Source organism: Paramormyrops kingsleyae, chromosome 9, assembly GCF_048594095.1.
Source record: "Paramormyrops kingsleyae isolate MSU_618 chromosome 9, PKINGS_0.4, whole genome shotgun sequence".
Taxonomy (NCBI): Eukaryota; Metazoa; Chordata; class Actinopteri; order Osteoglossiformes; family Mormyridae; genus Paramormyrops; species Paramormyrops kingsleyae.
The window spans coordinates 23,886,218-23,912,883 of record NC_132805.1 but is presented as its reverse complement, the minus strand read 5'-3'; the positions used below and the strand labels follow the sequence as shown (position 1 = coordinate 23,912,883).

The window sequence follows — 26,666 nt, the reverse complement described above, 5'->3', positions numbered from 1 at the left end:
TTGTTGCAAAACGTACTTTATTGGTTTTCGGTAGACGCTACCACTTAATCTGGTTAAAGTTTACATAAAACACGCCCCGCAACTCATTCTCTCCTATCATCACCTACTGTTCGACGAGTGTCACTGCACCTAGAGTTACAGTTTGATTGTTCTCATTTCTTTTGGGTGACTTCTCTTTGTACAGATTGGGGCACTCAGTCAGATATCTGCGTCATCAGATAAGTTCGTCTACGTTTGTGACAATCAAGTATTTCTGTGGCATAACAGTCTCTCAGCTGGGAGACCCTCACACCCTCGTTTCCTTTTTTGGCATAGCGGCATCCAAGTTTTTCTTACGTCTTTGCCTGTGTTTATAGGTCAACTGATCTTATCATCACTCATGCCTCATACTTGATGTACAGGCGACTCCAAAATCCGTCTGCTGCAGGGCATGTCTCTGTGTTAGGGATGCGGGGCACCGACCAAGCACACGGACAAGGAGGAGATGTTTCTGCAGTGTTATCAGCGGAGATCTGAGGTCATACTGTAATTTATCACTCACTGTACACATCCACTTAACTCTCTGTGCAGCTGTATTACTCAACCCCCCCGCCTTCCCCCCTGGGGGCTTTAGTTACCTGGGTGAATTTGGGACTTTCCACATATGTATTGAGATCTACAACGATAAACATAAGGTAAGACTAACTGTTTAATTCCCCAAAACACCCCAACAATACCAACAGCGTTTTTTTTTGTTTTTTTTTTTTAAATAAAGCTCTTCCCCACAGAGCTAATAATTTCGTACGAATTAAAAAAATTGAAATAAAAATTATGACGTCATTATTCGTAACTTAATTCAGGTGTCTATCCATTAAAAATGAATAAAGTAACTAAAATTAAAGGAATGCGCCAAAAATATGCATCTTTAAATCTGGGGTTACCATCTCACACATAATGGTTTTGAGCCGATTTCTTTTTTGTGTTTCCCTTAGTGTATTAAAAGGTGAACTTTCAGGTAAATGCACAGTATATGCACGGAATTAAGGAAACCAAATCTTAATGCAAATATAGGCTAATCATTCTATGTTTAATCTTTATTTCACTTTAATCTCAACTTTCCCCAGTCTTTTGTTAGAGTTGCTAAACTATAATAAATAATAGTGAGGCTGCGCTACTGAGTTTTTTTCTGAAATCCTATATCTAAGAGAATTAATATAATTATCGTTTCTGTTATTGACACGTAAAACTCTTCCCTCTGGTGGAAAACAGTGGTACGGCATGCTGTGAAAAGTAGAAAAAAAGTTAAATCAAAGAATCTCCATAACAGACTTTCAACTAGTGCTCAGTATTCGATTGTGCACTCAATATCAAGGAACTGGATCATGCTAATTGATGAGACTGTGATCTATAGTATGGTCTATACCAGGGGTGGTCAATCTTATCCGCAAAGGGTCAGTATGTATGCAGGTTTTTGGGATAACATTTAGGTCAGCTGTTCAAAGCCAGGTGTGAGGACTCTTGGGGGCAGTATGTGGCTCAACCTCTATGCCTGTCAGAAGGTCACCGGGTCAAGCCCAGCCTCAGCACATCTGCGGGTCCTTGCCCAAGACCCTTAACCCTCAGCTCCCTGGGCGCTGCTATGGGTGGCTGCCCTTAACAGCCAGCTTGCTCTCACCTACAGAGAACAAGTGAGGGGAGGTGTAAAGAGAATTTCCCCATGGGGATCAATAAAAAGTATGAACTGCTTGTTATTATATAATATCCAATAAGTCCTCTAATTAGTGATTTAATTTGGGAGTTGCAGCGAAAACCGCATACACAGCAGCCATTTCTGGATAAGATTCCCCACCCCTGGTCTATATTGACTGACACAATCTACACTAGGGATGATAAAATTCACCGGTTCACATCGGTGCACCAGTACAAAAGTAGATGATGCACCTGACCCAATTAAAAAGTGGGTACCGGATACAATTTGAGATGAACTACTGTATTTGCATCAGTAAATCTGATTTATTAATGTAGAATAGTGAGTTCAATCATTTTTGCATTGTTAATTTCATATTATTAAGGCCTCTTTAGAAGACTGGTGTATTAATGTTACAGAGAAGGGAAATGGTTTTGCTTGGATAGATGTCTGTGCTTTTAATCAGTTTTAGCCAGCGCTCGCCGATGCCCCCATACTAATTTACCCAGATCCATGCCTTCCTTTAATTCTGGACACTGACACTAGTAATGAGGGACTGGGCACTGTGCTGTACCATGGTACAGGAAAATACTGGCTGCACCCCCACCGCCCTCATGTTTGGTCGTGAGCTGTGGACCCCAATGGAGCTGGTCTTTGGCTTGACCCTGAGTGGGAGCTGGCAGCGATGCCGGGACTGGACTACCTGCTCCAGCTCCAGGAGCATGTACGCACCATGCAAGAGCTGACCAGGGATCATCTGGATGTGGCCACGGCCAGACAGATGACACCTGCTGTCGGGAACAAGCCTTGCAGCTCAGGGACCCTGTTTGGGTGTCCTGCCTCATCCAGAAGAAGGGTTAGTCACCCAAGCTCAACAGCCATTGGAGGGGTCCTGGGGAGGTCCTGGAGTCAATCTCCAAAGTGGTGTACAGCGTGTGGTTGCCTAGGAGGGGGGCAATGTAATGCTGGAGGTACTGTCAGGCAGTGCGGTGGGTTGGACTAGAGCTTAGATCGGGCCCAAAAAATTAAACCCGACCCTACCCGAGCCCGTGCACCTTGTGTCCGAGCCCGACCCGGTCCGACACATTAACTGTAATTATGAGCCCGAGCCCGATTTAAACCCGACTATTTTTTAATACGTGAGCCGTTGTAACAGACGTTCTCAACTACAATTCTAAGTTGTTTGAACTACAGAAATTAGTTTAGATTTATCTTAATGAAAAATGCAACAAGGACGAAGCATGTAAACTGCATTGTTTGTTTATTCAGAATGGATTTTTGAGACACGTTTAGAAGAAAAGCACGTTTTCACTTATCCAGTTCGCTTGCTGCTGGAACCAGTTTGTGTGCTCGGCATCGAACTTTAAGTAAAGGGTTAAGAAAAAGGTTAAATCCTTCCGTAAGCAGCCAACGAGGTATGTGTTAATTAAGTTTTAGTTAAGTTTGTTGTATTTAGCCATGTAAATGTAAATGCTAACTGAGGTTCGTGTTAACTGTATATGAATTCTCTAAGCTGTCTTTATTGTTATTTATGTTTATATTTCATTTGAATTTCAATGTTTGTTAGCTAATATTGTAAGTAAATGTGCTTGATTTTGTGTTTCCGTATCTGTATTTAGTTCTCACGTCTGCCATGATGGTGATAATAACGAAGCCACTGTCTTTCGAATAAACCGTCGGCTCAGTTAAATGCAAAGGACTCTTGTGCTCGTGTCTTACGGGAGGGAGCTACATTTATAATTATGGCATAGCTCTCCACCCAATTAGGCTAATTAAGTAATGATTTAAAAAAAAAAAAAAACACACACAAATGCTTGATCATGGCCCCGCCCAGGCCGGCCCGGCCCGGCCCGGCCCGAAGATAGTGGCAGGAAATATCGGCCCGACCCGGCCCACGGGTCGGGTCGGGTCGGGTCTGGGCTCGGGCTCGGGCAGAGAATCTAAACTCTAGGTTGGACTGGTGCCAACTTTGTAAATAGTGCTGTATAATCACCATACTTTATATGTCACTGTGCTGTATTGTAATGTCATGTATAGTGTTAAATGTTAATTGGTGTCATAGTGTGTGTGTGTGTGTGTATGCCCACCGTGTGTGTTAGGAGTAAGCAGGTGACAGGCACTGTGGGCTGTGTGAGTGTGTTGTCAGTATGATTGATACGCATGCAATAAAAGCCACCTTGTAGTTAATAGCCAAACCTGTCTTGTATGATTATTGAGAACAACATGGCTCAGCAACCCACCTTTACAATATATATAAATATATATATTAGGGGTGTCAAAATTAACGGGTTAACGTGGATTAATCCATCATCATGATTAATCTGATTAAAAAAATTTACGCAATTAACCCATCTGCAGCGTAGAATGACTTAAAATCCCTGAAATGTCTCTGTCAACCCATTTCGGGCACTTTTGGTGCGTTCCATTTGCCCTCGGAACTCGTATTCCAAGTCAGATTCCGAGTTTTGAAGCCAGAGGTGACGACATGCGCGCTCCCGTTTCTCGGAGATCCGAGAAATATCTTGGAGCAGCACAGAAGATCCCAAGTTCAGAATCCAAGATGGCTGCGCCCTTTATCAACAGAAGGGAAAGTTGTAGTTTTATACTGTTTAAGCACTACTTCTCATTTGTGGCTCATTAAATCGGTCGCAAACACTATACCGTCCAACTTATCTGTGGACGTGTTGCTACGGAGTTTTATACGTAAAGCACCGCGCGTAATGTGTTATCAAGTGATATTGCTAACAATGGCAATTAACCAGGCTAAAATTGGATTTTATGATTAGTCGGATTATTTGTCGGATTTACGGTAGTTTGGGCTAATTGCAAGTGAAAGAAGATAAAGACCATTTAAACTGATCGAGGTACCTTAAATCTGACAAGTTGTCGGGCTAAGCAAAAAATTAAGAGACCACTCTATATTTTAAAACAAAATTGCATATAAAATAAATCCTGGTTTAATTGTGATTCTGTTGGCAGAACGCTATGCTGCTCTGTAACCCTCTCTATTACTTTACGTGGTCTTCCACCACTTACAGTTGCCCAGGGAAGAAATTTTATAAATTGGCATATTGCAAAGGTTGCACCCTATGACAGTACCACGCTTGAATTCACCGAGCTCTTCAGATCGACCTATTCTTTCACAAATATTTGTAAACCTGACTGCATGGCTAGTTGCTTGATTTTATATACCTGTGGCGTGGGACTGAATAAAACACTTGAAATCAGTGATTAGGAATTGTGTCTCTATACTTTTGTCCAAATAGTGTAGTTAGATTGCTACGATCTTTTGAGCTGACCTCACAATTCTCTGTATGGGTCTCCTTTACTGGCTCCACCATATGTACTGTAATATTGTTAGTGTGGAGATCTCCAAAAGTGTTGTCCCCTCATCTCTCACTTCCTTAGCCATCTCAGGAAGTGAAGCTGCTTGCAGACTTTCATGAGGATAAGTAAAGGGCTTCATGTCAAACTCAGCCTGCCAGAGATATTAAGGCCAAGGTGCATGGAGAGTGGAGAGTGTGAAACAAAACTAAAACAGTGAACTTGACTCCAAAGTACATCTATGTAGGGTAGTAAAATGATTTCAAATTTTTATGTTATGTTGGCTGTGACAGCTTCTGTGTATGCACCTTGTATGCCGTCTCTCTCTCTCTCCCCCCCCCAGGGCCTGTGGATGGTGCTATTGCCCTATCTGCCTGTACAGGGGGGGGGGGTGCTAGAAGATATAAGGAAAAGGAAGTGAAGATCTTTTGGGTCTGGATGTCATATATCCAGGTTTATGTTTTCTTTTGAGCCAAGGTCATAACATTGGGTTACTTGCAAGGTTCAAGTAGTTCCTCTGGCTTGTTAATCTTTTCAAACTCTGGGTCGTCAGTCAGCATGGCGGGATGGTTCCTCCGCTGGGACATTGTAGCACACAGCTTGTGATCATCATCAGCGTGGAATTCCACCTGGTGGAAATGTCGTCTTCACCATGGCCATTCATGTACTACTGCCTTTATGGTTTAAAGTTAAACCATAAAATGTCCTACTAATTTTCTACGTTTTCCCAGTAGGTTGTCCACACCACTTTCACAAAGTGTAATTATTAAACATTTGTAAACCATGTACATTGTATGGCATGTATCCGTAGGTCATGAGACTGGTTACTGAGAACGTATTGCCTGCATTGTCTGTACTCATGGCTGTAGGTTTGTCACTGATATCCCACTCTGCTGCTATGTCTGAAAAATGTTTAACGACGGATTCAGTGAAATGTCTCTCCTCAGCGCTCTCTACTCCAAAGGCTAACAAATTCAATGTCCATGAATTGTCAGTGTGGTGTGAGGTAACACCAAGGTAGTTTCAGTTATTCTGTGATGTCCAGACATCCCACCTCTCCTGGAAGTTCTGGTAGTCTCCCGCAAATTGACATCAGCTTCCTGACACATGCGAATGACACGCAATTCACCGTATTCTGCTTCCAGCCATGTTGAACACCAAAATGAGGCTAGGGGGTACGAGCCTGAACTGGATGCTCCCCAAAAGTGACAGAGTGGCCAGAACAGGCAACAGTCATTAGAAAATGGAATTGCAGTACACGATACAGGTTTCATGATCATGGAGTAAACAGCTTAATTTGCAGAGGTTATTTCCTTTTTTATTACCCAACCACCACCATGCCACTTTGGAGTACAACTTTATTTTTAATTACCTGAACAACTGATCAATATATTAAGTGAAGCCACTCCAAACTTGCCCACCCACTGCGCATCCCCCATCATTACATAATGGTACACAGTTGGACAAATAAGACATGGCAGGTAAGACTGACAAGATATGGCATTTTAAGACCATGTAGATTGACATAGACAGACAAGACAAGACAGGATGAAGCAAAGCCATACACTCTCTGGGAGATTTGGGGGTTTTCTCTGAAGTCGTGAGAGCTTATGACATGCAGCAATTGGGGTATGATTGCATTGAGGAGTTGTAGTGTCAATGTGTGTGTCTTTGCGTGTGTGTGGGTGTAATTATGTGCGTCATTCTGTGGGTTTAGTTCACAGGCAAGTCCAGTGTGGTGGTAAATGAGCCCCAAACATTTTTGAAGTCTGGGGTTTGGTGCTATAGGGTAATAAGTTCCATGGATATGTATTCTTTGAGTAGGTTTTACCAATGTATGATATTTACTGTGTGTCTGGTTTTTCAGTTTAACAGGATAGTTTTCTTGGCAATAGCTAAGGCAACCAGTATCGGTTCTGCATCTTCAATTGTCGTGGTAATTCTTGAGAGACAAAGCAGACAAGTAGACAAATGGAAGGAGATAGTGGAATGCAGAGTTTGGTTCCAACATCACCTCCGTCTCTCTCAGCCTGATCTAGGTCGAACATGGTGATGTGGGTGAATAACGAGAATGTCCCAGAAATCTGTCGTCCCAGTGTTCAATGGAGGTATAATTAGCCGACTAGAAGTTTTACTGCTGCAACCCCAGTGCCCCCAGTGGGCAAGTTTAGCTGCCACCCTTTAGGTCCAGTTGGGAAATTTTACATCCAGTAAGTAACTGCATTTTCCTTCTTGTAGACGGTTCACTGGAGCTCAGGGTCTGTTACTGCCAGTTTTTGGAAGCTGAACAGAATTGCTGAATTCCTTTTTCATTAGCTCGTTCCCTTTACATATTCTATAGATTGTGATATCATCAGCTTTTCACTCCATGTCTACATTTAATTTTCCGGGTTTGTTGGGTACGAAAGTGATGGTGAGTGTAGACACAAGCTTGGTTATTCTTTTTTTATATTTTCCCCTGCATGCTGCATCATTTAAAAATAAAATTTTGATGTTATGTTTGTCTTCCAGCATAAAACAGGTAACTAATTGACTTCTGTTATTCAGTTGAAGGGACATTTACTAAACCTGAGAATTCTGATGTTATTATAATACACTCACCTAAAGGATTATTAGGAACACCTGTTCAATTTCTCATTAATGCAATTATCTAATCAACCAATCACATGGCAGTTGCTTCAATGCATTTAGGGGTGTGGTCCTGGTCAAGACAATCTCCTGAACTCCAAATTGAATGTCAGAATGGGAAAGAAAGGTCATTTAAGCAATTTTGAGCGTGGCATGGTTGTTGGTGCCAGACGGACTGGTCTGAGTATTTCACAATCTGCTCAGTTACTGGGATTTTCACTCACAACCATTTCTAGGATTTACAAAGAATGGTGTGCAAAGGGAAAAACATCCAGTATGCGGCAGTCCTGTGGGCGAAAATGCCTTGTTGATGCTAGAGGTCAGAGGAGAATGGGCCGACTGATTCAAGCTGATAGAAGAGCAACTTTGACTGAAATAACCACTCGTTACAACCGAGGTATGCAGCAAAGCATTTGTGAAGCCACAACACGCACAACCTTGAGGCGGATGGGCTACAACAGCAGAAGACCCCACCGGGTACCACTCATCTCCACTACAAATAGGAAAAAGAGGCTACAATTTGCACGAGCTCACCAAAATTGGACAGTTGAAGACTGGAAAAATGTTGCCTGGTCTGATGAGTCTCGATTTCTGTTGAGACATTCAAATGGTAGAGTCAGAATTTGGCGTAAACAGAATGAGAACATGGATCCATCATGCCTCATTTCATTTCTTGGCACACTTTAGGCCCCTTAGTGCCAATTGGGCATCGTTTAAATGCTACGGCCTACCTGAGCATTGTTTCTGACCATGTCCATCCCTTTATGACCACCATGTACCCATCCTCTGATGGCTACTTCCAGCAGGATAATGCACCATGTCACAAAGCTCGAATCATTTCAAATTGGTTTCTTGAACATGACAATGAGTTCACTGTACTACAATGGCCCCCACAGTCACCAGATCTCAACCCAATAGAGCATCTTTGGGATGTGGTGGAACGGGAGCTTCGTGCCCTGGATGTGCATCCCACAAATCTCCATCAACTGCAAGATACTATCCTATCAATATGGGCCAACATTTCTAAAGAATGCTTTCAGCACCTTGTTGAATCAATGCCACGTAGAATTAAGGCAATTCTGAAGGCAAAAGGGGGTCAAACACCGTATTAGTATGGTGTTCCTAATAATCCTTTAGGTGAGTGTATATGCATTTTATAAGAACATAAGAACTATAGAAACGAGAGGAGGCCATTCGGCCCATCGAGCTCGCTTGGGGAGAACTTAACTAATAGCTCAGAGTTGTTAAAATCTTATCTAGCTCTGATTTAAAGGAACACAAGGATTCAGCTTGCACTATGTTATCAGGAAGACTATTCCATACTCTGACTACACGCTGTGTAAAGAAGTGCTTCCTTAAATCCAGTTTGAAATGTTCTCCCGCTAGTTACCACCTATGACCACGAGTTCTTGTATTTGAACTAATGCTGAAGTAACTATTTGGTTGAACAGCATCCATTAGAATCTTATAGACCTGGATCATGTCCCCCCTCAGTCTCCTTTGCTTGAGGCTGAACAGATTTAGCTCAACTAACATTTCCTCGTATAACATTCCTCTAAGACCAGGAATCATTCTTCTGGCCCTATGCTGCACCTTTTCTAAGGCCGCAATGTCCTTTTTAAGATATGGTGACCAAACCTGCACACAATATTCTAGGTGAGGTCTCACCAAGGAATTGTATAATCTTAACATTACCTCCCTTGACTTAAACTCCACACACCTGGAGATACAGTATACCCCAATATCCTATTTGCCTTTTTTATTGCTTCCCCACACTGGCGAGAATGAGACATGGAAGCATCAACATACACACCAAGGTCTTTCTCATAATCAGCTACCTTTATTTCAGTAGGTCCCATAAAATACCTGTACTTTATATTTCTACTCCCTACATGTAGTACCTTACATTTGTCTATGTTAAATTTCATCTGCCAGGTGTCGGCCCAGTCACTAATTAAATCAAGATCCCGCTGTAGCTGCTGAGCCGCTAGTTCAGTATCTGCTACACCACCCACCTTGGTGTCATCTGCAAATTTCACCAGTTTACTGTATATATTGGTGTCTATATCATTTATGTAAATTAGGAACAATAGTGGTCCTAAAATTGAACCCTGCGGTACCCCACTATGAACGCAGGCTCACTGTGACATTGTGCCTCTTATAACTACTCGCTGCTTCCTATCTGTTAACCAGTTATCAATCCAGGTCGCTACAGTTCCTAAAATACCTGTCGCTTTGAGTTTAAGTAAGAGCCTCTTGTGGGGGACAACATCAAAAGCCTTTTGGAAATCTAAGTAGATGACATCATAGGCCTTCTTATCATCAACTTCTTGAGTAGCTTCCTCAAAAAACTCCAACAGATTTGTTAAACAGGATCTACCTCTCCTAAATCCATGCTGGCTATCCCTCAAAATGTTATTTGAGTCCAGGTAATCTACCATTTTCTCTTTGATTATAGCCTCCATAACTGTACCAGTTAGACTGATTTGCCTATAGTTTGACAAATTACTTCTATCGCCTTTTTTGAAAATGAGCGTTATGTTGGCATGCTTCCAATCAGAAGGTACCACACCTTCAGATAAGAATTTTTGAAACAGTAAAGTTAAGGGTCGGCAAATAATATGCCTCATCTCTTTTAACACTATAGGTAAGATGCCATCAGGGCCCTGTGATTTATTTATTTTTAGCTTAGCTAGGCTTTGCAAAACATCAGCTTCAGTTATATATATATTAGTTATAGACGATGCTGGATTAGTAATAAGAACTGGTAAATTACTAGTGTCCTCAACAGTGAATACCCGTGCAAAACTATCATTGAACTTATTTACTATATCAATGTCGTTTTCAATTATATCCTGCAGATTAGTAACTTCAGCTTTTAGAAAATTTAGAGCTTTTAGAGTTAAAATACTGGAAGAAACTTTCCTTAGCCTACAATGCAATCTTCCTTTCGACATTCCTTTTAGCTCGTTTAATGTCATTTTTTAACTCAGCCTGTAGATTTAGATACTCTTGCTTTATTCTGTCACCATCAGTTATTTTCCATTTCTGGAACAAAGCCCTTTTCCTTATTTACTTACTTTATACTTTATTTCCCTAGTAAACCACCTAGGTTGCAATTTCCTAGATTTATTCTTGCTGGAAACAGGTATGAAGTCCTCTTGCACTTGCAATAATGTTCCCATGCCTCTTCAACAGTTTTGTTATTTAACTCCATCCAGTTCACAGTTTCTAGTTTTAGTCTCATACAATTGAAATTAGCCTTCCTAACATTATATATTTTTGATTTGGACTTTGCTCTTCGGGCACTAAACTTAACCTCAAATTTAACCATGTTTTGATCGCTACTGTCAAGTGGTTCTAAAACGTCTAGTTTACCAATCATGTCCTGGTTATTAGAGAAAACAAGATCAAGAATGGCATCTCCCCTGGTAGGGGTGTTAACAAATTGAGTAAAAAAACAATCCTGTACTAATTCCATTGCACTCTGAGGCTCCAGCTTCAGCAATGCTTATTGCCCGACAGTCAGTAGTTATTCAGTTATGTTCTTGCATTGGTTAGTGCTTTACACTGGCTTTCGGTTATGGATCGATAACCAGCACTTTCATCAGCAGTGGGCTGGTGTCAAGACTTGAGAGATGAAGGACTCGAAGGCAGGCATTTGGCAAACAAAGGAAGACGAGTATCAGGAAGTACACAGGCAATAAGTGGACTGGCTGATGAGACAAACAGGTAATTAAATACTAAGACTAACAAGGGGGAACAAGCAATAGGCGTGTTTCATAAGGGCCACATAAGTGAGGAGACAGGAGGGTCAGGTGGACACGATGGGCAGGACATTACAGCTGATGGGTACAGCTACTGTGTTTCTCAAACACCAAACCAGAAAGACTCGTTTTTAGATGGTAGGACAAAGATGTTGTGCTCCAGTGATATTTAAATTCTCTACCACAAAGAGTGCAATCTGCGACACACCTATCAATTGAGCCTTCTGGCAATATTTAAAATTGAAAACAACCATTCAAATTCTCACCATATTTCTCCTTTTCTACTCCAAAATGTATGGAAGTAACTACAGTAACCTCCAAAGCCCAAAAAGCATGACAGGATTGTATGAACAATGTCGTACAGAAAACTCGATAAACACACTGTCCCCAAGCAGGACTCTACAGTAGACTGTGCCTTAATGCGATTTTAAAATAAGTACGCATTATTCTATTAAAATTTGGCAGCCTTCATTCTTTTTAATTGACAATGAAATTATATTTATACGTTTTGTGAAACAACTTATTGGCCAATACTTGTAATTCTCTTTTGAAACACAAATCTGACAAAGAGTAAATGCATTTTACATCCACAGGGTGGCAGTGTATCACTTTAAAGTCAGTAAATCAAGCGTATTACAGGTAGCAAAAGTATGTGTAAACTTGTTTAGCTTCTAAAATTACAAAGTACTTATCTGTATTTTTTTTATGTAAATGTTGTAAAAGATATAATAATAAAACTAAAGACTATTTTGCTACAGAAACATGTAAAGAAGTGTGTTAAGGTATACATTTTTGAGAAACATTTACAGAAACTTGGTCTGCTTTGTGGTCATTAAATTGACCAAACATATGTAAACCTAAGTTCTCTGATGAATGTGTCTTTCCAGTTATTTACGTAATCCTGGGGTGTATTCTCTCTCTCTCTCTCTCTCTCTCTCTGTGTCTCTCTCTCTCTGACCTCTGGAGCCCCACACCTACCTGACTCTGCCTTCTAGGGAGAGTTACGACAAACCGGTTTATCAGAGCACAACCCGGAAATGCAGTGCGCGCAGGAAAGCAGCTGAGAGCTCAAAGGGGGCTCCGCGGGAACATGCGAGACAGGGACGCAACCACTTTCCTGGGCTATAACACGCTAAGGATACTGACCCCCCCCCCCACTCCGCCACCCAGCCAACCAGCCGGCCTCTGAGAGCTGCACATCATCACATCTGTATCTGAAGGGCAGGTCTGAACATAACTGAAGGCATGAAAAGCGAAGGGGGCGTCTCTGGGTCATGGGAACGGACAAGTGTGAAAGAGTGAGTGAGGGCGGAGGAGAGAGTTGAGCCAACCGACTTTTATCTCATTGTCTGGCGGAAAATTAAGATTAAGGGACTGTTTTATCTAAAGACGCACTTCTGCTTTCTTTCTAATGGCAAAAAGTAGAGAACTTGATTTGTAGCCTTCTCTCAGCTCTTCAAGGGACAAAATATCTTCTAGTGCTTACCGGCTACCACCCAGTAGCTGCTGGTGGCTCACTGGGATCCCGCTTTTGTCCTTCCGTCCGTGCTGCTGTCATCGTGATATGTGCAGGCAGACATTGGCATGAAGGAGGAAATGTGGAACAGGCTTGTGAAGTGAAGAATCTTCTAGAACACCAGGGGGTCTTCTGCTAGATATGGATCTCTTGGGACTTCATGACTTCACATGAAGACTGACAAAGCACCCAGGAGCGACACCTACATGCTGGCCTTAGCAAGTCTGCAGCCTATACACCGTCATTGCTTCGACATACACATGTGAGTCATGGCAGCAGCGCGCAGCTGGTGGGGAATAGGCCAAAGCCCTAGGCCTGACTTAGCCAGGTCCAGCACCACTACATTGACTGCGGCAGACTCCCGGCTGTTGGACAAAACCCTGAAAAGGCTAGGAAAACTGGAGACTTTGTCTACCAACCCACGGCTAGCCCTGAAGAACAGTCCGCCCTTCCTGCCTGACCTGGTGTCTCAGACAGCAAACCAGCTTTCGGGGGTCTGGGCACCCTACCGAGGCCCAGCCACAAGTGAGACGAGCGGCTATGTCCCTCGTGGCGATGAGGCCGAATACCTGAGGGTCCACATCAGGCACCTGCTGACCAAGACAGAGAGAGCGATACTCCTGTTCAAAGAGGGCAAGGAGAAGATCTTTGAGGAGAACTCCAGCTATAGGTGAGAGGCACTGGTATCTTCTGCTAGTCTCTTCTTTACTCTTCAAGGGCAGGAGAGAGGGTTCATTGAATATCAGTTGCTTTAAGGTATAATCCAGTAATACTTGTTTTTATAAAGAACGTTTGCTGGAAAATGTTATTTTTTTAAGCATGTAAGGTCTGTAATTGTAGAATGAACGTAAACAACCCTGTAGGACCACAAACGTTATAGCTACGGATATGCTTAATTTAATTTAATGATTATCTGTAGCTGGACCGCACAGCTACCCTGTTGTGTGCGTCTTTGTCAAACCATCTGTACAAATCACTTAGCAAAGTTCGGGGCCAGGCCAGGCTGTGCCAGAGCTTTTACTCTCCAAGGGAGGGGAGTCGCACAAGATCGAGTGGCATTGTGCAAAGTGCTTTGGATCCAGCGCTCCCGCTCTATGAGAGGGAAAATAGGAGAGGAGGTGACTAAAGGGGAAGAAACAGTGGACCACTTTTCCCTGTAGAGACACAGCCTTTGACTCACTGGGGTCAGGCTTTTGTTGAATATGTGGACCTCTCCAGTGCTGAGTATGAGATCTGCAGTGATCAGGGGCGGTTGAAGCATTTTGAATGTAGGGGGGACACACTGGCATAAAACTAATATTTTATGTTGGGGGGGGGGGGGTCCAGACAAATAATTATGAAATGTGAGGGGGACACGTCCCGCTCAGATTTAATGGCGGCGACGTCCATGGCAGTGATAATTCCCTTATGCTGTTAAAATATTCTAATCCAGCAATTTCGAACCCCCATCCTCACAAAATGCAACTATGCCCATTAATTCACCTCGCAGCGCCTCAATAAAAACTCAGCAACCCAGCCTCAATAAAATTTTTTAATACATTCATTGCATAATTCAAATCATTTGCAGCCATATTTGGGATTTAAGCGCAAAGTATATATTTTCAGTGTATTGATGATGGAATCTCGACGACTATAGTTCCATTTGTGATACAAAATATTTTCCCCTTATTTTATGAAAATCAAGGGAATAAATTGACATTTTGTTTTACACATCTGGGAAATTAATGCCAATTAATTTATCTGAACTCAATCTGAAGTTTCACGGACTATTATGACGAATTCCTATCCGAATCCGTATTTAGTTGTGACGCATTTTACCTTTGTTACAAACAAAAATGAATACTACTGTATAAAAAGTGATTTCTAAATTTACAGATATGTATGATGACGTTAATGCATTATCATCTTCTGATAAAATTCTTAGAGGGATGAAATTGGGAGGTGAAGGACATGAAACTGTTTTTTTGGTGTTTGGAATATTCTCTACAGTCCATAACACTGGAGTAATATTAGATATTTACATTCTGAGCAGTAGTACTCAAATGGGGTATTAGATATGTGGGAATTTCATTTGTTCATTGTATAGCTTATATGGCTTTGTGTGTCTGACCCTAATATCTGTAAAATTTACTAGATATGCTTTACTGAATGCACTGTTGTAGAGTATTACATTCTCAGAAACAAAACAGTAGGAACAAACCATTACTAGCCAAGTAATCCACGCAGGAAATGCCCTGTTCGAAGGAAGCTGTTTCACTGAAAAAAGCCTGAATACCATGGATGAGCAACCGTGAACATGACGGGAGCCGGAGGTGTGAGAATGACGGGAATGAGATGGAAATTAGGTTACAAAAGTCCCCAGTCAGCATGTTTGGTACTAAATATACCTATCTGCAGAGAAAAGCAACTGAACCGCATTTTTAACTTTGCAGAGGCTGCTGTGTGGCCTCCACTATGACCAACAGAAAAGCAACACACTCATATAAGAACATAAGAACATAACCTCCTGTATGAATTTATCATGATATGTGCCATGAGGTTTTTGTTTTTTATTTGTTATCATCATTGTTAGGTTCCTGTGCAGTAGTAGTGGCTCAGTGTGGACATCTGTAATTTTGTTATTTTCGGCTTTACACAGTTTAGCCACCATCATCATCACTATATGAGGTAATTCTAAAAAAAATGCATGTGACGGTTTTTAAAAGCCAGCTGCAAAATCAGGTGGAAGGAACCATACATTTCAGACCTGGATAAATTAATTGTGCACCAGTAGTAATGGTTAACTTCATTCGATGTTATGCGTCCTAATATTAAGTGACATTTTGTCAACAAACAGTAACTAAATAATTTGAAGTTTTTGTTTTACATACCTACTATTTATCTGTAATTTTCTTAATTTTCCTAAAGTATTAATAAATTGTATGGTAAGACCTAAAATAACAGATGAGAAACCCACAAAGCTTACTCTGAATATTTGGGATCATGTTGAAATGCAAATAAGCGCCTTCATTACTGTGAGGTATATGGATATTCGGGTTCAGATAAACCATTCCCAGTTAGCATTATGTTTACACTTTTTAAAATCTATCCCTTTGAGTTATTAAGTGAACAACCATATTAAGTAAATACTATAACTCTAGTATGGCTGGGAAATGTATCGCATTAACGTGTCGCTTTAATTCTAAAGTCATAAAACGCTATTATTTCTTTGATTGTGTTAATCCATGGGTAATGTTTTTACACAACTGGGAGAATAATATGAGCATGGATTTTAACAGGTACTGTCACTACATGATCCTCGTTAACCATGGATGGGCGTCGCACATGCAGGAGAGTTGATAGCCACATATGAAAGCAACGCATAGAAAGCCGAATACAGAAAAAAATGTGTCTGTCCAGTACCTGTGAGGGGCTTTGCCAAGCCTGATGAAAAATACTAGCATAAGATCAGCATGATTTCTATGCCTTTCTGTGCTGGTTAGTGCTACAGTTGGGTGCTGGTGGACCAGTGTAACTGCTGTTCTACCTGCCAATGAAGCTAGTCCACCAGCAATATTTCACTAAAGACCGACATCAAAACACCATATGCATTTTGTTGGTCATACTGGTCTATGTTGGTTTCCTCAGCCGGGAACACAGGCAATTTAAGGTAATTATGTATTCAAGCACATGAGATAGGCCTTAACTTTCTATAACTGGTAAGGGTGCAGATTCACCATAAGTTATTTTCTAAAGTCCATTTCCTGAATAGTTGAATACTTGAATAGTTCACGGTTTACTTGTGATCGTGTAGCACATGTGCGACTTTCAGCTTTCCCACAATAAACAATCAATTTATATGAGAAGATGTATAATTTTGCTTTTGTTTATTACACAAATAAATGGTAACATAAAACTGAGAGCTCAGTGGGCTAAGCCTCTGTGCCTTTGATCAGAAGGTCCCCTGATCAAGCTTGGCTTCAGCACATCTGTGGGTCCTTGAGCAAGACCATTAAGCCCAGCTCCCTAGGCACTACTATGGGTGGCTGCCCTTCATGGCCAGCTTGCTCTCACGTACAGAGAGCAAGTTGGGGGAGGCATAAAGAAAATTTCCCCACAGGAATCAATAAAGTATCAGTTATTATTGTTATTGTTATTGTTCATGACTCATACACTCCCCTTTGTATTAATTCTACATTAATTTTGGCAGGTTCTGTGTATGAATTTTTATGCATATAAGTTTCAATATTAGGTGTGATTAAAATCATTTATTTTAATTTTAATCGATTCACAGCCCTACAATGTAGTAAATTGTTTTGAAAAACTGAACTAGATGCTGGATAACTTCAAATTTTCACTTGTAATGTTGATGGATGCGTGTACAGCACATGGTATCATGATGTGGTTACAGCCCATGGTATCATGATGCGTGTTCAGTGCACGGTATCATAATGCATGTACAGCACACAGTACCATGATGCGTGTACAGTGCAGGGTATCATGACACGTGTACTCCACAGAGTATGATGATGCATCCACAGAACATGCTATCATGATGTGTGCACACTGCACTGTATCATGATGAGTGTACAACGTACAGAGTACAGAGTATAGTGCATGATATCCTGGTATATGTACAGCATATAGTATCATGATGTGTCAAAAGTATGTGATATTATGATGCGTGTACAGCTCACGGTATCATGATGCCTCTACAGCACACAGTATCATGATGCATGTATAGTGCATGATGTCCTGGTATATGTACAGCACATAGTAACATGATGTGTCTACGGCGCATGGTATCATGATGCATGTACAGCATAGTATGTTGATGCATGTACAGCATGGTATCATGATGTGCCCATAGTGCACTGTATCATGATTTGTATACAGTGCATGGTATCATGATGTGACTTCTTTGCACTGCATCATGATTTGTATACAGTGCATGGTATCATGATGTGTCTGTTGTGCCTTGTATCATGATTTGTATACAGTGCATGGTATCATGATGTGTCTGTTGTGCCTTGTATCATGATTTGTATACAGTGCATGGTATCATGATGTGTCTGTTGTGCCTTATATCATGATTTGTATACAGTGCATGGTATCACGATGTGTCCATTGTGCACTGTATCATGATTTGTATACAGTTTATGGTATCATGATGTGTCCATTGTGCCCTGTATCATGATTTGCATACAGTGCATGGTATCATGATGTGTCCATTGTGCCCTGTATCATGATTTGTATACAGTGCATGGTATCATGATGTGTCCGTTGTGCACTATATCATGATTTGTATACAGTGCATGGTATCATGATATCTCTACTGCACATGGTATCAAGCTGCCCCTCCCTCCCAGAATGTCTTACTTTAAGTGACTCATGACAGCTCATCTAGTTCTTAAATCTCTAAAGCACAGTCGGGGCATGCAGACACACATCAGTAATCACAGTGGGGAATGTAGGTTAGGGAGGAAATGTTGGTCAACAGGATTTACAGGTCTGTGAAAAAGCCTTAGCTTCCTTTATTTTTTATCTGACCCCTCCTCAGCCCCCACTTTTTGTGCTGTTTCATAATCAGCTGTCTCTATCAAACAAAAGGCCAGGGTAGATGGACTGTAAACCTTCGGCCCAGGTTTCCTTTGGCATAACATGGTTGCAAGGATGACTGCTCAACCTGCCCTCTGGGGGGGCCTCGATACCAAAAGTGAAGCACAGATAAATATTTCACACAAATAATCAAACACTCTCATGCAAATTCCTTCTTCCCCTTTTGATTTGCTGTCCATACAGATCCACATATTTCTGAAATAAGTACTACAGAAACCTGTACTGATATCTCGCCCTCTTATCATTTTAATTTCACAGAGCTTCCTAATACAACTGAAACACAGAAGCACTGCGAAGCACTGCGAAGCACTGCTTCAAGGCACCAGTTACCACTCCAAGGCATAAAATGCACTCGTTTGGGTACTGCAAAAATGCAAAGCGTAATTTGGCTGCCTTACTTGGCTGGTTCCATACAGCTGTTTTATTTTCTTTGCACTCTTATGTATACACACTGGTAATCTGGAGTAGGGGGTGGTTTCTGCAGATGTTGATATGACCACAAATAGGGTGTTTGATGGGCAGGAAATGTCATCTGTTGTGGAAATGAAGACATGAACAAGGCTGCCACTGAACTTAGTCATGGAAAGTTTTGCCCAAAATAGATGAGTGCATCAAGATATAAGGCACAAGTGGGTATTTTTTTATTCATAAATCAACAGATCTTGCATACATAAAAGATTGATTGTGACCAAAGTAAGCAGGTCAAGGAGGGATGAAGTATGCATTCACTGCATATTAAAGGTTTATCAATTTATTCTGTCAATTAATCTAGCAGTCAAGTACAAAATTACATGAATCATCATCTGAAAAGATACTTATGCAATATATTATGAAATTATATTATGAAATTCTATCTTTATTTGTTCAGTGATTTATCAGTCAAGAAAGTCACATGCCATCGTCATGTTTGATGTCAGAGAAATGGCTGCTGCTTGGTGTTCGTGTTAAGTGGTCAGTGTCTAACGGAAAATTTGGTCGCTCAGGCGCACACCCTAAGGACAGGAAGCTCAGAGAGACTTCCTGTGTGTGAAAGCTTAACTACAAAACAGTGCATTGTTTATGTTATCTGCTCAGAGAACTGGCTCACTGATTACCTCTGACTATGAGCACAGTTCATACCTCGCTTTGATTACAGCAGGCCTATCTTCATTGTTTTCTGTAACATTAGCATACCCGGGGAAGTTCAACACTCATTTGACTTCGGACTCAGATGTTTTTCTTCTGCTTATTCATGGTGTTTTTGTTCCTCTCCTCCATTGTCTTATGGAATTCCTTCTTTCCCTCTTCCCTTTTCCCTGTTTCAGGCACCATTTTGTATAAACAACGTAATCATGGATTGCCACATATTATTGTCAGCTGCCTCAGGGTGTCTGAATGTGAAAGGCGCGATGCAAAAATAAACTGAACTGAATATTACAGGCAGCTTTTAACTGAGTTTGTGTCTGTAATTCTGTACATTTTATACATTTCTGATCAGGAAAAAAGCAAGATTTAAGATAAAGAATAAACTGAATCTTCAGTCTTGAAGTTTAACAATTAAATAAGCACAGAATATTATTTTCTGTTTGTAATTGACATGGAGATTTGCTTTACTGAGCTGGCAGCCAACACTCTGTCTTTCTGTTTTCTTTCTTCAATTTCCCAGGAGAAGCCTGACGAAGATTTCTCTGCTGTTCAGCCACATGCTGCATGAACTGCAGGCAGTGTTTCCCAGGGGACATTTTCAGGGGGACACATACAGGCTGACTAAAACAGAAGCCGGGGAATTCTGGAGGAAAGCATTTGGAGAGAGGTGAGCGCTGTGGAGAGGTCGGAATCGGTAAAATAAACAGAAGGAATTGTGAAAGCGTGGAAGATGGATGGAGGCAGGGTCATATAAACGATGTGTGATTAGAAAGGAAATGAAAATTAACCCCCGCAGCTGGGGACTTTGTAAGGGGAACAAGACAAATCTGACTACATTTGTTGTACTCCATTAATGAAGCGTTTATCACCCTCTTTGTTAGTGCCGTAGATTGACAACCTCCTAACAGCAACTTCTGTGTCTTGTAAAGAACGTTTAATCCACGAAGTTAGCCCGTTAATTTAACATTTCCCTCGACTACACTTCAGGTGTATCTTTATGTAGGCAACACATAATATTAATAGCATGATGTGATATTGCTGGTAAAAAATCATCAAAAAAGAGCTACAGCAGCCTGTATTAAGCTCATTTCTCTCATCCTCAGGTGTATCATACAGTGGAACAGTTTCAAGGAGCAGCTTCGCAAGGTTCATGCTTTCGAGGAGGGCATGGAGGCCATGGCCCTAAGGTCCACGGTGGACATCACCTGCAATGACCACGTCTCCATCTTTGAATTTGACATTTTCACTAGGCTCTTCCAGGTACTGCAGCAGGATTATCGTTCGGCTACTATGAAATTTGGGTCACAAGCCTGGCGGTCTGTCGCTGCCTTTGGCCACATGGACTGAACCGCAAGGTCCTTTGTCATTTCTGCTGGCCTATCTCTCTCCTTCTTAGCCATGGTCATCCCTGCTAAGGAATTGGAACCATTTGGCAGTCACCCACCCTGGGTTCATGGCTTTCCTCACCTATGACCAGGTCCGGTCCCGCCTGGAAAACTACACCCATCAGCCTGGCAGGTGAGGAGCACAGCAGGGAGCAGAAAACAAGGCATGACACCTTATGTACACCTCTGGAAAAAATAAGAGACCACTCTTTTAAAAAAAAAAAAAAAAAACATGCAATCCTGGTTTAACCCTGGTTCTGCTGGCAGAAGGCTACACTGAGAGGCAGGTTGCTTCCAGGTTCAAAGTTTCTAAGACAGCAGTACACAAGAACAAAGCAGGAAACACTTGCAATGACCAAAAACCAGCCAGGTAGAGGGCATAAGCAACTTTGTAATGCCAGAGATGACTGTCAGCACCTCCAACTGTACCTCATAAATCAGAGAATGACCTCAAGTGACCTTTAAAAAGAATGGGAACATTAAGTGGTGTGAATTGTGCGGCAAGGAGAGTTAGGCCTGCTAGCCCTTGAAGACCTATAAAGCAAGGAAGAAGCCCTTCATCAATGAGAAACAGGGAAGATGCAAAAAAAATGTATAGTTCATCATCAGAAATAAGTGTAACTAAAAATGTTGCTGTGGTCTCTTAATTTTTTCTAGAGCTGTATATATACGTAATGCATGTGCAGACACATCAATGATTATGCACATTATCTAGCCACAGGCTAAGCACCATGTCTTGTGTTATCTTGGCTAAACTACCCAGCAGACATACAGATCAACAGACCGCTGTGCAGTGTCATCTAACAAGCTTCAGGTTGACAAGATGCATAACCAGAACCTGCTTTATCTTTATTTTCCATTAGCTACATCTTCCGCCTGAGTTGCACCCACATGGGCCAATGGGCCATCGGTCATGTGACCAAGGATGGCGCCATTGTGCAGACCATTCCCCAGGACATTCCTCTGTTCCAGGCTCTCGTCAAGGGTTACCAAGAAGGCTAGTGCGTGCATTTGTACACATATTGATATAGATGCAGTCTATGATGCTTTTCTTAATATAGAAGACTTGGCATGGAGAGTGAATAATAGCTTCTAAAGGTCTGAGTTGGGGCACTTGTGTGTGGGCGTGGGCGGGATGGCAGCTAAGTATTGTCTGCATGTTTGAATGTGACACGGTGTGCTTTGTGGTTTCAGCTATCTGTTCCCAGATGGTAGAGACAACAACCCTGACCTAACCAGTCTGTGCGAGCCGACTTACAAGGGCAAAGTCAGAGTCAGCCCGGTAACGTAGCATTTCTTTTTCACATAGTGACAGTTATGTGTATGGAAAAAAACACTGTTCCTGTACACCTCAAACGGAAGTCATTTGTGTGTGAGCAGTTTCCGATGTTTTGCCGGTAACCTAAAGAGTCCATCTGATGGGCGCACACTTGTATGTGTCTGTGTGCATGTGTGTGTGTGTGTGTGTGTGTGTGTGTGTGTGAGACCCTAACAGGAGCAGTATGAGCTCTATTGTGAGATCGGCAGCACCTTCCAGCTGTGTAAGATCTGTGCCGAGCGAGACAAAGACATTCGCATCCAGCCATGTGGACACCTGCTGTGCCAACCCTGCCTCAGCAGCTGGCAGGTATGGTCACCATCCCCAGCATCTGGCCAGACCAGTCTGTGTCTGCTGCACCATTTCCCAGCCTCCCCTGACTCTGCCACACCTCGCTGGCTATGGCATCCTCTGCTGTGTTTTTTGCAGCTATTATGGTACCTGCACTTTCTAATAAACTTCAGTCAGCATGTTGGTGTCACCAGAGGGGCTGAAAAGCAGGTGCCATAACCTCACTATTCTTTCCCAGTTTACAGTATATTTTTGTGGTCTTCATCCAGGCATGATTGGGTTTGGTTACAGTTTGTATGTCACATATCAAAGATGGAGACTGTGAGTGATGGATTGATGTAGCCAATAGCTTGTAATATTAGCTTGTAATTAAATTCCACACATTACAGTAAAAATTTTAATTGATTTATATGAATATTAATATTCATAAATAATTATATATTTATTTCCCCCGTGACCCAGATGGATTAAGCGGTATAGATAATGGATGGATGGATGGATATATATTTATTTCAATTTGTTCATATAAGCCTTATTGATTGGCCTTATTTAATGTCAGTAAGTCATTAAGTTAAATAATCTTACATATACAAGTAACATTTCTGGGGCTAAAATATATATAATAAATGCTCAAAATTACATGTGGGATTGGGGGATTATTTGTATGAAATAAAGTGAAATATCTTTCTACAAATACATGTCTACGAAAGGTAAAATGTGAAGACTGGAAGAGTCAAGGTCAGAATCCGATTTGCCACTCATTAATCTGTTAGTTTATAAAATGAACAGTGTGAAGAACCGTGGCTGTACTCTTTTTTTTGCATCAACATTACCGGTGACATTGACTGGTTCTGCTCAGCTGAATCGGGTCCTCAGAACCTCTCCTTCACACAGAGATCCGACGGCCACACCTGCCCATACTGCCGGTGTGACATCAGAGGGACAGAGTCTGTCGTGGTAGAGCCCTTCCTGCCGGACAAAGTTGATGAGGAGGATACCGACAACAGCGAAGATGATCTGGAAGACGTGGCACTAGTGATGCAGCAGCTGGCCTCCATGAAAAGGGTGCTCTTGGTGTTTTCTAAGGACATGTTCCCAATTGAGGCTGTGCTAGCCATGTTCTTCTACACCAAAGTCAGGATACCATGATACCTCTCCATTCCACACCTTTGTTCATTCTTTCCATCTCTTTTCACAGCTGTCCCTCTCTGCCCAGCAGCAGCCTGACCTTACACCCCCACCCCTGCCTCCAAAGACCAGCTGCCCTTCCCCCAAGCTGCCCAGACCCACCTTCAGACCTCCTGCTAAGCTGCCCCCCGAGCAGCCCCCCTCTCGTCCTGTGAGCTCGCCCCGTTTCATGCCGTGCCACGTGCTATAGCATACATCAGAGCCAAGCCCAGAAAAGCACGTTTTAACTGCTCTTCGCAGGTTTACATTAAAGCTTCCACCAGCATTGTTTCCTGTAGTTAAGCTAGTACCTTGCTAGAAGCATTTCCATAATTCTTATTTAGCATCGTTATAATGAGTACAGACTCAGCTTTATATAATAGGATGAGCAACCTTGACTCTGAGGTTCTGCAGATCATTCGAGTTAAGGATCATTACCTTTAGCTTTTATTACTTATTGGAAAGGCTGACAGCCCTGGTATCACTATAATGGTCACCCAAAGGTGGTTCTCTTTAGGGGGAAATATTTAACACAGTGCTGTATTTAGAATGAAGTAAAAAGGAAGGAAAATGGGAGGAAAATACCACTCCCTCCCTCCCCCATGCTGCCTGACAGTAGTCTAAATAACGAAATCTCTCTGCAGAATCTCAGCAGCTCTGACGTGGAGACACTGTCCCACCCACAGATCGCCAGGTGAGGTAACATAGGAGGCCAGCCTTCATCAGCGCAAACCCTAAAGCCTAGTTCAATGCTTTGTTTTTCCTCACGCGCTTTCAGGCTGGGGACGATCGTCCACACGGCAGCTTGTGTTCATACTACATTTAGCTGAGGATGCGGATGGTCATGGTTGGCGTATGCATACAGTAGTGATATTCCACCAGACCAGCAGAGGGCAGATGTATTGCAACAAACACAGATACAAGCATTGTAGTACAATGGGTAAACTTTTATCAATAATTTTAAAATTATTAGTTGTGACTCGGATGGTACTACAGTAATATGGCATTCCAAAGTATACTGAAATATTTACAACAAAATTAGCCACTCTGAGATTTTTATCACCAAGATTACAAAATGCTGTAAGGTGCGGCTTTTTAAAATATACAGTATACATTGGTATAATGTCTGGACTGCATGAAAAATTAGATTTGCAGGTACCTCTGACCCATCTCATTCGGCTGGTCATCATAACTATTACAACAACAATAATTATTCTTCCTCTACTCTTTCATCATTGACAGTTTATCTGTGAAAGTCCACACTGCCACCTATTGGTAATCAATTATGTAGCACCTGCTTAGTCGATGCTTACGGACACATATGGTTTCTGTTAAACATAATATCCTGGGCTACACGTGCAGTCATCCATAGCCAATCCCTCATGACGAAAGTTACGTCACGTTCCCTAGTTCACAGCTGAAAGCTAGAAGAGTGAAGTATGAATTGACCTTAAGAGGCAGTGGCTGTTTTCATGCTTGATCCCTTTCAGCCCTCAAAATGAACTCAGAGTGATTAGTCAGCATTTTTGTGCATATGTGAACAAACTCAGACCCCCCTGTAACTAACCAAACTAAGACCACCTCAGGAGTGTTTTAATCCCTTTGTGTATTATTCTCTTCTGAAAGCTTGATGAGTTATGGTCATGTATGCCCAGTGCTCCAGTATGGATGTCATTAGCTTGTGAGAGGGGTGGGGTCTGGTTGTCATGGACAGCAATGTGAGTTGTATGGTTGTGCGTTCTCAGGTGTGTGTCGGACGACAGCTGCAGCAGTGAGGAGGACACCATCTGGGGTCCCCCGCCCATACTGCGAGTCAGTTCATGTGGGTGAGTCACATCATCAAGACTAGCAAGTTAGCTCTCAGTTCTTCCATGCTAGCATGCCTGTTCATGAAGCAGGAGAGCAGGTGACCACATTTAAATGTCAACTTCTTCAATGACTCCCCCCACCCACGTGTCTCCTTAGTGAGGAATCGTCCCCTGCGTCAAACAGGCCTTCATCCTCCCAGTCAGGAAGAACCAGTGAGTATCAGACGGGAAACATCTGCTGGGCTCAGAGTATGATCTCACTGATAACAGTGCAGCTGGTACCTTCTGGCCTGCTCCATTGCACCACTGAGCACAAAGTCCTTCCCTCCATCTCCAGTAGGTGGTGCTCTGTGGATGGGGTCATCGGTTGTGGGCCAAGAGAGGGAGAAGAGGCCAAAGGATCGCAGAGAAATGGAGCGAACCATGTCCTCTTAAGAGTGCAGGGATCTGGCTGGACACCAGTGGGATTGGAAAGAGCTACATTTTCCTCTGTCCCAGGACTCCATAACAATAGGCTCTAATACACATAGTACACAGCAAGTTAACCATTATAATTATTATTTTACTACTGAGTTTATACTTATGGCTTATAAACCTCTAACTACTTACAAAAGCGATAGTTAAATGTTCTGTCATAAAATGTACAAAACTAGAGTTTTGGATATTAGTCTGTTACTCCTTAAAAAATAAAGGCGTTGAATGTTTTTAGTGTATTATTTGTTTTGGTGATAAATTTAGGAAATACCATGAAACAGTATGCCTCTGTAAACTAACTAAATGTTATATATAAAGTATTATTATAAAAGCAAATTATATCAGTGGTTAATGCCTGTACGTGTGGGTGGCACATATCTCTGGAATTTGTTGTTTTGTGTCACTTTTACGGTTCAGCCACCGACTTTGCACAGCTCCGAAGAAGCAGACACGACACCTTTCTGCTCTCCATGGGATCAGCACTGATGCACGCACCTACAGGAAGGCTGCAGGCATCATGAAGTGGATAGGGGAAATCCCTCGGGAAGTGTTGAAACTGCCAGAGAGCCAGTAGGGTCAGGCCTGTTGGGAATCAGAGC

At 42.0% G+C, this 26,666-nt stretch overlaps 1 protein-coding gene across 1 annotated transcript; it reads left to right on the top strand.

The window, feature by feature from the left end:
• The first annotated feature begins 12,389 nt into the window (after nt 1–12,389).
• On the top strand, nt 12,390–26,297 carry cblc (Cbl proto-oncogene C, E3 ubiquitin protein ligase). The gene is made up of 13 exons (XM_023833243.2): nt 12,390–13,571; nt 20,145–20,291; nt 20,728–20,884; nt 21,021–21,142; nt 21,873–22,010; nt 22,204–22,291; nt 22,505–22,636; nt 23,513–23,683; nt 23,817–23,957; nt 24,430–24,479; nt 25,531–25,611; nt 25,751–25,806; nt 25,931–26,297. Exons 1-13 carry the CDS (start codon nt 13,171–13,173, stop codon nt 26,026–26,028), a joined length of 1,782 nt encoding a protein of 593 aa, XP_023689011.1. The 5' UTR covers nt 12,390–13,170; the 3' UTR covers nt 26,029–26,297.
• The last annotated feature ends 369 nt before the right edge of the window (nt 26,298–26,666 follow it).

Coding starts and splice junctions, on each gene's coding strand:
- cblc (XM_023833243.2), top strand. CDS start 13,171: ATGGCAGCAGCGCGCAGCTGGTGGGGAATAGGCCAAAGCCCTAGGCCT. Junction 22,011..22,203: donor AAGGGTTACCAAGAAGGCTA/GTGCGTGCATTT, acceptor TTGTGGTTTCAG/CTATCTGTTCCCAGATGGTA. Junction 22,292..22,504: donor GCAAAGTCAGAGTCAGCCCG/GTAACGTAGCAT, acceptor AGACCCTAACAG/GAGCAGTATGAGCTCTATTG.